The 13,778-nt window shown below is 33.6% G+C and overlaps 1 protein-coding gene and 1 long non-coding RNA gene across 2 annotated transcripts; one reads left to right on the forward strand and one right to left on the reverse strand.

The window, feature by feature from the left end:
* Positions 1-638: 638 nt before the first annotated feature.
* On the reverse strand, positions 639-4,072 carry LOC123195091 (phosphopantothenoylcysteine decarboxylase subunit VHS3-like). The gene is made up of 3 exons (XM_044608691.1): positions 3,831-4,072; positions 3,144-3,300; positions 639-1,376 (listed from the first exon to the last, which is right to left on the reverse strand). The coding sequence occupies exons 2-3, from the start codon at positions 3,270-3,272 to the stop codon at positions 933-935; spliced, it is 573 nt and encodes a 190-aa protein (XP_044464626.1). The 5' UTR covers positions 3,273-3,300; positions 3,831-4,072; the 3' UTR covers positions 639-932.
* A 5,211-nt stretch (positions 4,073-9,283) lies between these two features.
* LOC123195097 lies at positions 9,284-9,622 on the forward strand. Its single transcript, XR_006497389.1, has 3 exons — positions 9,284-9,346; positions 9,423-9,485; positions 9,559-9,622. It is a non-coding gene; the product is annotated as an uncharacterized LOC123195097 (long non-coding RNA).
* The last annotated feature ends 4,156 nt before the right edge of the window (positions 9,623-13,778 follow it).

The raw sequence follows: 13,778 nt of genomic DNA on the forward strand, positions 1-13,778 counted from the left end.
TTGACAAAAATCAACCACACTGAATAAGACAAACTTCGAATTTAATAACTAATCTCACAAATAATAAAATAAATAAGTTAAAAGTTTCATCTTGATATATTGTAAAACAATAATTAAACTTATACTCTCTTATATATGATCAAATCTTTTTTTTTATCATTCAAACTACTCATTAAAAATAATTTCCCTTATATTACAGATGCTCGTATTTGGGACTATGTTTAATCTTTTCACATGAGAACAAATTCTGATGCATTTTGAAGCAAGAAACTTGTTAGGTCTACATACATCCGTTCAGTATTCAAGAGGTAAACAATTTTGCCATCAAGCTTTGGCTGGATTGAGTTCTTCACATACACAGTGTTAATTTGATTAAAGATGGTTTATTTATGCGTAAAGAGATGATAAAATTTTAACCCTTGTTTGAGTTATGATCAGTCATTTTCAACATGGACTCGCTAATATTATCAGGTTAGTACTAACTGTTAGATCATCATAGATTCTGGATTTATATGTTGATCTAACGGTTGTAGCAACCGTCAATCGATCAATCGTTTTCACCTTCAAAAGAACTTCATGGGGCCAGAAAAGCACATAATCATTTTTTTCTGCTATAAACTTAAAAAAAAAAAGAGAAATTTTCTTGCTGGTTCAACATTGAACCAAAAAACATGGCATTAGATAAAACTGATTAGAGTAGCCAACAAAATAATAACCATGATTATGATTATTATTTAGATTTAATCGGTGCCGTGGCTCGAATTTCTACAGTACTCAAATTCGTGCGAGGAAAATAAGATAAAAAGCATGAGCATGGTCCTAAAACTGGCCTCCTCGTAAGCTAAGTATATAAACCATGAAGTTAGAGAAAATAAGTCTAATAGAAAACACAGTATTTTTGCTAGGAGGCCCCTACCATTTTTTTTCATACTTTACTTCTTTCTCTTCTTTGGCGGCTGAAGTGCTTCATCATCATCCTCATCTACTTCTTCAACTTCATCCTCATCTTCATCCCCATTATCATCGTCATCATCGTCGTCCTCTTCATCATCGTCATCTTCATCTTCATCTTCGTCTGGGTCTTCACCAGCCCCATCCTCTTCGTCCTCTCCATTCTCCTCAGCTCCACCACCAGGAGCATCACCAGGGGCCTTCTTTGAGTTACCCTTGTTGTTGTTGGGGTTATTGCCATACCCATCCTCAGACGACAACTCCTCTTCACCTTCACCTTCACCTTCATCAAATGCACCATTCCCATCCTCCTCCTCCTCCTCTCCATCATCTTCATTTGCATCATCGGCATCAAACACTGCACCTTGGGCTTCTACATCCCCCTTGATTCTAGGTTTGGTACACATCGATGCCCCAAAAATATCCTGAAAACCATTTTCATCAAGTACATATACTACCAAGCCAAACATGCGAAAGTGATATGCTTCTGTAAGTGGAATATGTTTTTACCACTTGAGGAAAAATTATGCTTCTATTTAATGTTAGAAGAATGGGGCATCTAATTGCATTAAATCGACAATATCCTCTGCATCTTACAGTCAGAATATATTCTTCCAAAGTTCTAAAGTGTTACGGTATTGATTCCATAATGCTTTTAATACCCAAAGAGACGAAACCACAAAGACCGATGAGGTGGCATATTCCAAGAGTAAGATATTTTTCATGTGGAGAGAGAAGATCCTAGAATTCTATCCCAAAAGAAATTGACACATAATGCAATGCTACTTATTCTAAGTTTTAAATACATAATTAAAAATATAAATTATGGGAATATAATTAAAAATTATTTTATTATTAACTTAAAACCATTTTATAATAATATAAATTATATTTAATTATATTTTAAAAATATATATTTTATTTTTATTTATTAAAAAATAAATAATATTATATATAATATATAAATAAATATATATAATATATTATTATGTAATTAGATATTATTTTATCTTTAATTCAAAATTTTTTAACCAATTGATGATATATATTAAATATATATTTATTTATATAATAAAATAAAAATACATAATTTTATTAAAAAATATGTAATATTATATGTACTCACTTTAAACACACAATTATATATATATATATATATATATATATATATATATATATATATATATATATATATATATATATATATATATATATTTATACTTATTATCAAATAATTAAATATTATTTTATTTTTAATTTAAAATTATTTAATCATATAAAATATATATATATATATATTTATATACTTAAAATAAATATACATAATTTTATTTAAAAAATATATCTTTTTTTTCATCTTTTATGACTGAAGATCATTGATCCGACGTCAAAATACAAAGTTTTGATGATATGGATACATCTGATAAAATAGGTAAAAAATATTCCTTTTTAAAGGACATTTTTAATGGTTTAAATCTAATGCTAGAAAAAGTACTCTCTGTCATCCAAGCATTATTATCAAATATGCAAACAAACAAGTACTTTTCACAAGCCAACACGATTCGATCCATCAACAATCTAAACCTGCCACGTGTCCACAGATATATATCAAAAGAAGCATCACAGACACGAATATTCCTATCCCACCTTAAAAAAGAAAATACACTGACAGAAAAGAAATTTTCCTGTTCTGCTTTTGACTTTTCTGAACCATAAAAAATAATTTTAGTAATATTTTTTTTACTACCTCACCTGCTCCACACGTGCGTAGAAATCCTGGAACTCAAACTGCCCTCTCAACAATTTTTAATTCTCTCTTCCTAGTTCCGCAATGTATCCTAAAAATGTCCCCAGCGCACATTATCACTAGCCTTTTTCTTTTTTTAATTCGTCAAATTTTACGCAAGAAAATCTTTGACTAAATTAAAAAAATAAATAAAACCTTAGTAAATCAAAATTCCTAGTACGCGTACTTGACTTAAAATTATTATCAGAACATATAACTCGTTAAAAGTACTTTTACTAAAATAATATATCAGTTAAAATATAAAAATTTTCTCTTCAAATATATACATGCTCTTAATAAAATTTTATCACGCGCGCACGTTAACGGAGACGGTAAAACAAAGAGAACCAGAACGAAAATTTACGAAGACGAGAATAATTAAAGGAGAGGCGCACGTCAGCGTTACCTGAGGAGTTAAAACTCGAGTTTTGAGGAGAGCAGACACCAAAAGAGCCACGAGCGCCTCCGCAGCGCACGTTAGCGAGCCCTTACTATTAACCGCTACCGTCACTGGACCGTGGTGGCGACCCTCCATTCGTACGGAAACAAAACAAAAAAAAGACCTGCAAAAAAATAAAAAAGAGATGTAAGCCGTCGGATCTTCGTCCTGCGACTGTCTGAGCCGTCAGATCTCACAATAACAGCACTACTAAAAGACAAAACAAGAAAAAAAAAAGAAAAAACAGAAAATGTTTTCAGAAAACGGTAAAGTAAAACAAAAACAAGAAAATAAAATAAAACAAAACAATTTCAAGTTCACTTTCACAGCAGAAAGTCAGAAACACAAAAATATTTCCCATTTTTGTGGTAAAATTATTTTCAAATACATAATTATAATTCAAAGTTTTACCGTCACCGAACACAAAAACGTTTTCTAATTATAGTGAAATTCAAAAATCTAAAAATAAAAACGAAATAAAAGTCTCATACAGCAACAAGAAACAACATTAACTTTCTCAGAGAATCTCGCGAAATTTAAAAAAATCACTAAAACTCAACAAAAACAGCAAAGTAACTCCGGTTCGCCGATAATTTCGGCGAATTTCGGAGAAATCCGTCGAGATTTCGGAGAGGAGAGAGAGGGAGAGTGTACCGGATGAGGGAGATCTGGGAGAGGAGGGAGATCTGCGGGGAAAAGAAAGAAGGGAGGACTAAAACGAGAAGAGAGAGAAAAGTATCATTGTAGGCCGTCGGATCTCGAGATGATGATGATGATAGATGCGGAGTACGAGATTAATAGAGAAGAATAAAATCATGGAGCAGGGAGAGAGAGAGTGAGAGAGAGACTGACTTGCTTAGGTTGCTGCTGCCCGTAATTTTTCCAGAGAAGGTTTCGGGCAGGACGGGCAGCCCCATGGGCTTGTGAAAAAAAAAAAAAGTCCTGTGCCTCTGTGCTGCCCGGATTGGCAGGTATAGACAAGTGTGAGTTTGAGCCAATTTTTTTTTTTAAATTTATTTATTTATTTTGAGATATGTTTTGGACATCCTAGAGTAGAGTTAGCCCAAATTTCAATAAATTAACAAAGTTTGGTGAAACGATTATTCAATAGGGAAATTATTAAAAATAGGCAAAATTAAAGGGGTCTAAACGAAATTACCAAAAAAATTAAAGTTTAAGCAAAAATGCCTAGGTTTTGTGAAATCACAAAACTGCCCTCATATATAAACACAGTAAATTTTCACTGTACAATTCGAAGAAAACCCCACCTCCCACGACAATCCCACGGCGAACATCATTTCGGCCGATTTTCTTGCTTTCCGATAACCAAAAATGGCAAGGAAGGTTAGTATATCTCCCGTGATCTTGTTTGGATCAAATTATTGCTCATATTATTGAGATTTTTGGGTTTAAAATTTTAGGGTTTACGGTTTGAATAATGCTTAAAATGTTTTGATTTTTGGTTGTTTTCGTTGAATTGATTGAGGACTTTTGTGTTATACAACGTGTAGATTTGATTTTCGTAAAAATCGGAGGCCGAAATGACCAAAATGTGGCCGAAAATGGCTGCCGAAGAGATCGGCAATCCGACGTGGGAATAGTGTTTCCCACGTCAAGCAGGTGCATCCACGTTCAGAAGACTTTGACCTTTTTTTTGGGGGGTAAATTAGCTTTTTTAAAATATTGGGGCGTCGTGGGAGATCCTTAGCCCACATCGGGTTTTTTTGCAATTTGTCATGTCAACGTGAGTTTGGCGAAATAACAAAAATGCCCCTTATATAAACTGACTTATTTCCCACGGTAAATTTCACGATTTTACTGTGCATTTCAAAGAAAAATCAAAACTTTTCACGACACCACGTTCATCTCACGGCCGAGCAGATTTCCGTCGATTTTCTTGCTTTCCGGCATCCGCAAATGACAAATAAGGTTAATATATCTCCCGTAATCTTATTTGAATCAAGTTATTGCACATATTATTGAGATTTGATTGAGATTTTGCGCCTTAAAATTTTAGGGTTTCGATGTTGAATAATGCTTAAAATGTTTCGATTCTTGGTTGTTTTGGTTGAATTGATTGAGGGGTTTTATATTATACAACGTGTAGATTTGTTTTATGTAAAAATTGGAGGCCAAAACAACCAAATTTTGGCCGAAAATGGCTGCCGAAGAGTGCGGCAGTCGGACGTGGGAATAGTATTTCCCACGTCAAGTGCGTTCATCCCACGTTCAGCAGTGATTGGCCTTTTTTAGGGGTGTAAATTAGCTTTTTTAAAATATTGGGACGCCATTTATGATAGGAGTTTTCATGAGGGGGTAAATTGAGAATTTTCTTATCTAGGGTTTCTAATCATGTAGTTTTTGAATTTTATATCCGTTTTTTCTGTTTTAGGCTTTTTCAAGTTTTAGAATTCGAATTTCAGTTCCGTCTTTTCGAATTTCATCGTTTTACGAGATTTTGACTCGTATTTTTCAAATTTCTGAAGGATTTTTCGATTGTTCCCATTCTAGGGTTTTTCAACTTTTAGAATTCGATTTTCAGTTTCCTTTTTCTAATTTTACCGTTTTACGAGATTTCGATTCATATTTTTTAGATTTCTGAAGGATTGTTCGATTGTTGCCATTCTAGGGTTTTTCAACTTTCAGAATTCGATTTTCAGTTTCCTTTTTCGAATTTTACCGTTTTACGAGATTTTGACTCGTATTTTTCAAATTTCTAAAGGATTTTTCAATTGTTGTCATTCTAAGGTTTTTCAACTTTTATAATTTGAATTTTATTTTCGTTTTTTCGAATTTCACCGTTTTACGAGATTTCGACTCATATATTATAGCTTTTCGAAGGATTTTTTGATTGTTGCAGTTCTAGGATTTTTCAACTTTTAGAATTCGAATTTCAGTTCCGTTTTTTCGAATTTCACCGTTTTGCGACATTTTGACTAGTATTTTTCAAATTTCCGAAGGATTTTTCGATTGTTGTCATTCTAGGGTTTTTCAACTTTTAGAATTCGAATTTCAGTTTAGTTTTTTCGAATTTCACTGTTTTATGAGATTTCGACTCGTATTTTCCAGATTTAAGAAGGATTTTTCGATTGTTGTCATTCTAGGGTTTTTTAACTTTTAGAATTCGAATTCCATTTTCGTTTTTTTGAATTTCATTGTTTTACGAGATTCTGACTCGTATTTTTCAGATTTCCGAAGGATTTTTTGATTGCTGCCACTCTAGGGTTTTTCAACTTTTAGAATTCGAATTTCAGTTCCATTTTTTCAAATTTCACCGTTTTGCGAGATATCGACTCATATATTATAGCTTTTCGAAGGATTTTTCGATTGTTGCCGTTCTAGGATTTTTCAACTTTTAGAATTCGAATTTCAGTTCTGTTTTTTCAAATTTCACCGTTTTACGAGATTTTGACTAGTATTTTTTAAATTTCCGAAGGATTTTTCGATTGTTGTCATTCTAGGGTTTTTTAACTTTTAGAATTCGATTTTCAGTTTTCTTTTTCGAATTTTATCGTTTTACGAGATTTTGACTCGTATTTTTTAGATTTTCGAAGGAATTTTCGATTGTTGCTATTCTAGGGTTTTTCAAATTTTAGAATTCGAATTTCAGTTTAGTTTTTTCGAATTTCACTGTTTTATGAGATTTCGACTCGTATTTTCCAGATTTCTGAAGGATTTTTCGATTGTTGTCATTCTAGGGTTTTTCAACTTTTAGAATTCGAATTCTATTTTCGTTTTTTTGAATTTCACCGTTTTACGAGATTCTGACTCGTATTTTTCAGATTTTCGAAGGATTTTTTTATTGCTGACACTCTAGGGTTTGTCAACTTTTAGAATTCGAATTTCCGTTCTGTTTTTTCGAATTTTACCGTTTTACGAGATTCTGATTCGTATTTTTCAGATTTTTGAAGGATTTTTTGATTGTTGCAACTCTAGGATTTTTCAACTTTTAGAATTCGAATTTCAGTTTCGTTTTTTTGAATTTCACCGTTTTGTGAGATTTCGACTCGTATTTTTTAGATTTTTGAAGGATTTTTCAATTGTTGTCATTCTAGGGTTTTTCAACTTTTAGAATTCGAATTCTATTTCCGTTTTTTCGAATTTCACTGTTTTATGAGATTCTGACTCGTATTTTTCAGATTTTTGAATGATTTTTTGATTGTTGCCACTCTAGGGTTTTTCAACTTTTAGAATTTGAATTTCAGTTCCGTTTTTATGAATGTCTAACGAGTTTTTTATATTGTTACAGGATATTTCTCGCAAAAGGAGACGGGTTGACAGCGAGCTGCGATTCCCCGACGAGTCCAGACACTTCCGGGCAGATGCGATATGTCGTGCACAGCGTGCCGCATTATCTCGGGTTACTTCTACATTGATTGCAGATCAGCTATGACTATTTGAGAGGACATGTTTCGGGTATCTCCTTCGTTTACCCGAAACCAAATTCTCCGGGATGTTGGTTCATGCTTTTCTACTCCGACAGCTACATCGACCTTCTGCCAGAGACGACTTTTGGTTCAGGGTTAGTGGGGTTGATGTGAGATTTAGCCCGTTTGAGTTTGCGCTGGTGACAGGTCTTTCGTTTAGTCGACGGACTGATGTTTCTTCCTATATGCCTCGCTTATCCGATCATAGGATCAGGGATACATACTTTTGAGGTTTTTCGACGGTGCAGTATCACGACTTAGAGCGTGTTTTCTTGTCAAGGCCATGGGGGAATGATGATATTGACGTTGTTAAGATGGCCTTGTTGTATATTCTTCACATTGTTTTGTTGGGGAATGATCGACGAAAGAAGGTGTTTACGGATTACTTTCAGTTAGTTGATCATTTGGACGGGTTCAATTCCTACCCCTGGGGCGTTGCTGTGTGGCAGATGACATACAATTCTATGTCACAGACGAGTGAGAGAGTATGTTCTGGACGAATGCCTGAAATCCGTAAATACGACCTTTACAGATTTCCTTTCGCATTTCAGGTAAGTTTTATATTATTATTTATATTTATTAATTGGTAAAAATATAAATTGATTTATTTACATCGTAAATGAATGTATTACAGTACTGGATATATGAGACTCTAGAGACATTACACGATTGGATTGACCTTGTTCATCCCTATTCGTCCCCACGGATGTTTAGGTGGCGTACGCGAGACGTCCCTGGTTGGACTCATATCGGTCGTATTTTTACTGGTGATCCGGTATGTACCATTTAATTAATAAGTCGATTAATTCATTATGTGTTACAATTGTTTTGACTTATATATCTTCATCATTAGGAGGATGTCACATTCCTTCTTCGTCCATCATCGATCGAGGAGGGTTTACTGTGGTACGCTGAGATTCGTGAGTACACTGGTTCACCCGATGTTGATTCCTCCTCATCTTCTTCGGTTTTGATCCCGACTAGAGACGGGGCTTATCCATCCTCAGGACCTTCAGATGTACCCGTCGAGACTTCTGAGACACATGAGGAGCCTATTCAGCCTCCTGTTATGGAGCAGCCTATATGTTCCCCTGTTGTTCAGAGCCCACGGACGACAGACCATCTTGGAGTTGAGGACCACCCTAGCGTGGAGGAGCACCCTAGAGTGGAGGACCGCACTACCTATCATGCCCGCGAGCAGTGTCCCCCATTCGTATCACCCCGTATTTCTACATCAGATGCTACATTAGCGCACTGGGGTGCTACGATTTTACGTGAGATATCGAGTTTTCGTGACGATATCTCTTTTCAAATGTCTCGATTACGTGACGATATTTCTTCCCAAATGACTCGATTAGAGGATTGTATGACTCGTTTGGAGGACATCGTCACGCTTACATATCTAGCCCCCGTCGCTGAGGTTGTAAAACTACTTCTAATTTATTACTTATATAAAATGTCTACAGTGTAATTATTCTGACAACTATTATTACATTCGTACAGGAGAGGGACGACGTTATTGGGACGACCTCCCCCATTGATACCGCAATACCATCCCATCAGTCACATGAGGTACGTATGTAATTTCAAATTTATATTTAATGCCCCAATGTTGTTATTATATTACAATATCGTCATATATAAAATGTCACTGAATAGATATACTATTACTATTATCTTAGGGTAGTCGACAGGATGGGACACCGGTTGACCCTTTCGGTGACTTCACCGATCCGATCTGAGGTATGTCACTTATCATTATAACTTAATTTTTAATATTATTTTGTTATCGATTAATTCACGGTATATATTTGTATAGGGTCTTTGTCATGAGGGGGGTTTACCGATCGGATCTCCTATCGCTTTAGATCGTCCACTGGAGGTATGAAAATTATTGTTCATATGATATTTTATATTAAATATCATTAACCATTTTTTCCTTTTGATGCATATAGGGACTCGACATTGACATATCATCGATCGAGGGTTATCTCCGAACACCTTCCCCGGAAGTTCAGGTTATGGGGATTTAAGAAATATCATTGATCAATTTGTCTTTAATATTATATATTTTTTTAAATGATATTTTGTTTCTTTTTCAGGACGAGCGACTCTGGTTACTTGCTGATATCCCGAGCTCGACCAAAAAGCTTGTGGATATTAGTTCACAGGAGGAGGACTTCCAGGAGGATGTTTCTGAGACCGTTCACATTGAGGTTTGTCAATTATAATTACTAAATAAATATAATTGATAAATATATGTCATTAAGATGTTTAAATATATAATTATACAGTCTGTCGACGGAGCACGCGTTGTTGACTTGACCGCTTCTTAGGATTATCCAGTTAAACCTCCTCCCGCATACATAGAGAAGGTAACATAAATCGAATAATGTGTATATTTTTGTTGAATGAAATAAGGAATTAATATTTTTTTGTAACATGCAGTTGGTTCGTACAGCACGTGGTCGGATCGTTCGGAAGGGTCCACTGATTCGCACCCTGTATACAAATCCACTCAGAGGGAGGGTGAAACGGCAACTTAGGACGATTCCATCCTCTGCGCCAGACCGTGAGGAATCTTTTCTCACATGGTATACCAGAGCTGCGGCTTCTGACACACATGATGTGTACTTCATAGGATCGAAGTCGAAGGACAGCTTCTGGAGGCTTGTTGTAGAGTTACGCGAGTGGTTGACCGACGATGTGAGTTGTCTATACTATATAATTTGGTAAATAGCTAGATATATTTATTAATAACTAACACGTGAACTTGTTTATACCATTTTAGCATGTGGATTCTTTTTTGGCTTTATTATGTCGGCAGCAGGACGATCACCAGTCGACTATCTCACAGCGGTGGACGACTGCCCACACATTCTTTGGAGGCCATATTGAGATGGCCTGGAAGAGTTGGCAGACCACACCGATTGACGAGTTTGAGTTTTCGGGGCTCTTCACGAGGATGGTTGATGCAGCGTACACCCCGGGATTGTTGTACAAACCATGGGGGATGGTCGATCAGGTAGAGTTTATATATATTTCTATTACATTCAATTGGTTAACGACAACGATAAGTAACTAAAATATCTCATTGTTTATAGGTTTTCATCCCTATAAACTTCGAGAACGCACATTGGGTCACCGGAGTTATAGATTTCCGTGAGTGGTCATTACGGTATACAATTCAGATGTTTCATATTCAGGGAATATAGGGACTTTGGAGCAGCGCATGCGACCGTACATGACCTTTATTCCCGCGTTATTAGAGGCGACGAGTTTTTGGACAGCTTCTAGGAGGACTCCACGACGTGATCCCCTCACTTTGCATCAAGCGTCGGATGTCCCTCAGCAGGAATTGGGCTCCGGTGACTGTGGCGTGTTTATGTTATGATTTTTTGAGTGTTTGGCATTGTCACAGAGCTACGTTTTTCCCCGAGAGTCGTCTATCGCTATGCGTCGACGATTAGCGACGCAATTGTATTTTCATTGTATCGAGTAGCTCACGGATGTATATTTATAGTTATTCTTATGTTTAAATGTATATATTTATTGTATGTGTATATGTGTATGATATACTTTATTTGTGGTTATATATGGATATGTATCGTATTTGATTTCATTTTTTAAATAATATTGTCAAACATTGCATTTAACCCCCATATTATGACATAAAAACTAGACTTAACAAATAAAATTAAGTTTTAGGCTAAAATTGGCATAAATATCTTTTTTTGGTGAATAGTATTTTTCGAGTCGAATTCAAAAATACGAACTTCTTTCGTCCGAACGAATCCCTACTAATTGATGTTGAAAAAAAATGAAAGTGAGAGTGAGTGTTTGAGTGATATGAGAAGTGTGTGTAAATAAAATGAGTGAGGAGGGTTTATATAGATGAGGGGAAGGGTAATTTTGACATTTTAGAAAAAGTTTGAAATAAATAAATAAATATCAAAATGCCTTTACAATGTAAAATATCCAAAAACCCCCTCATATTTATCTAAAATTATATTTAACCCCTATAGTGAGTGAGGAGAATTATATAAATGAGGGGAAGGGTAATTTTGACATTTTAGAAAAAGTTTGAAATAAATAAATAAATATCAAAATGCCTTTATAATGTAAAATATCCAAAAACCCCCCATATTTATCTAAAATTACATTTAACCCCATAGTGAGTGAGGAGAGTTATATAAATATAAGGAGAAGGGTAATTTTGGTATTTTAAAAAAAGTCATAGGCATTTTTTGTTTGAAAATAGTGATTTTGGGCATTTTGGCTTGGAAATAGTGATTTTGGGCATTTTTGCTTAATGGGAGGGCATTTTGGCCATTTTTTAGAATTTCCCTATTCAATATTTTAAAATTTAAAATTTTATTTATATATTTATCATTTAGTTTTGTTAATACAACTACTATAAATTATTAGTTTATTATTTTTAATAAAATTATAAAATACAATCCTAAGTAATTAATATAGATGGAAATTATAAAATTATTTATATTTTTATTAAAATTATGAAAATGTCCAAAATAATTTCTTAAAGAAATAGACCATCATCAATTTCATCTTTCTCTAATAGGTTTCATTCGACTTTTTTTCACCATTGTCAGTTAAAAACTTTGTTTGCATTCATCATGTTCACCTGTAACACTATTTTCATTAACGAGATAATATATATAATGATGAAGGAGAAGTCGTTTTTTATTATGAGAGACATTTTTTATTGCATGCATTGATGTAATTCATTTTTTTGATCTTAGAGAGATTTTCAATTTTCATTGAGATTTATAAAATGAAGTGTCTTTTTTAATTTAATTTTTATATGTATTTGGAATTAAAGACAAATAAATTAGAGGAGAGAGAGAGAGAGAGAAAAGCTTGAAGGCAAAGGAATAAGATTTGGAGAGAGTGAGAGCAAGGCCTCGTTATTGATTATTTTTGGTAAATTCTCCTTTATGAATGATAAAGAACCCAACGAGCATGAAAACCGATTGTTCATTGAAAAATCGAAGACAAGTAGTTGTTGTCGGGTTTGTTTTTTCAATTTAAGTTCAAACTACACAGAGTTAGATTTGATAGTCTATAAGAAAGTAGAGAGAGGTGGTGAAAAAGAGTTTTTACATGGAAGAAAAAGCAAGAAGAGCTTTGGTTGAGTTGTGGCTTTGAGCAAGTAAACAATGATAGAGTTCTAAGAGGAGACTTGGCATTTTGTTGATGTATTTTTTTGAACTAGATAGTAGGATTTGGGTGGGATGAGTAGGGGTGGTCATAGAGTTTTGAAGAGACTCTCACTAAAACTAAGATAGAATTTGAATTCTTCATTCATTTTTTATTGGAAACGAAAAGCAAGAAGAAAAATCACATATCAGGGCAACACAAACAAGGAGATAAAGTTTTTGATCAACGAGGGTAAAGAAAGGTTGATCAGAGTTCAATGGAGAAGGAAGAAGTAGATGATGGTCCACTTTTTTAATAATTACTTCATAGTATTTTAATAATTTCAATAAAAAAGATAAATTAATAATTGATATTTATACTAAGTATTCAAGATAGTTTCATGATTTCACTAGAAAATAAATAAACTAGCAATTTATAGTGCAACCAAATGATTTTTAGTAATAAAAGTTGATGATCGGTGGACAAATAGATTTTTCAAACTTAAAAGATAAAAAATTGTTATTCTATCAAAATTTGGGTGTGATATATTTGTCCTTAATTAAAATAGTCCTATAAGAGGGGGTATAAAAATTAGTCACGACTTTAGGGTTTGTATGGTAATAGTCAAAACAATAAGGGGGCATTTAGTTTAGGTAATGTTTGATTACTAAAATAGAAAAATTACCGTGAAGATAAATTACTTAGAAGATTACTAGGTATAAATGATTACTATATTTGATAAAATTTGATAGGTATAAATAATTATTGTGTTTGGTTAAAGGTAATAAAAGATTACTAGTAAATTATTTTACTTAAATGCCCTTGAATATAATTATTTTTAAATATTTTTTATATTATTTGTCATATTAATTAAAAATAAATTTATTTTTATCTCAAAAAATTAATAAATAATAATATAATTATAATAAACTCAAGATTACCTCAGTAATCTTTAAATACCTAAGGTGAATGTGGTAATCAGATTACCACCTATATTATCTGTCACGTCAACATT

Source organism: Mangifera indica, chromosome 1 (genome assembly GCF_011075055.1).
Source record: "Mangifera indica cultivar Alphonso chromosome 1, CATAS_Mindica_2.1, whole genome shotgun sequence".
NCBI lineage: Eukaryota > Viridiplantae > Streptophyta > Magnoliopsida > Sapindales > Anacardiaceae > Mangifera > Mangifera indica.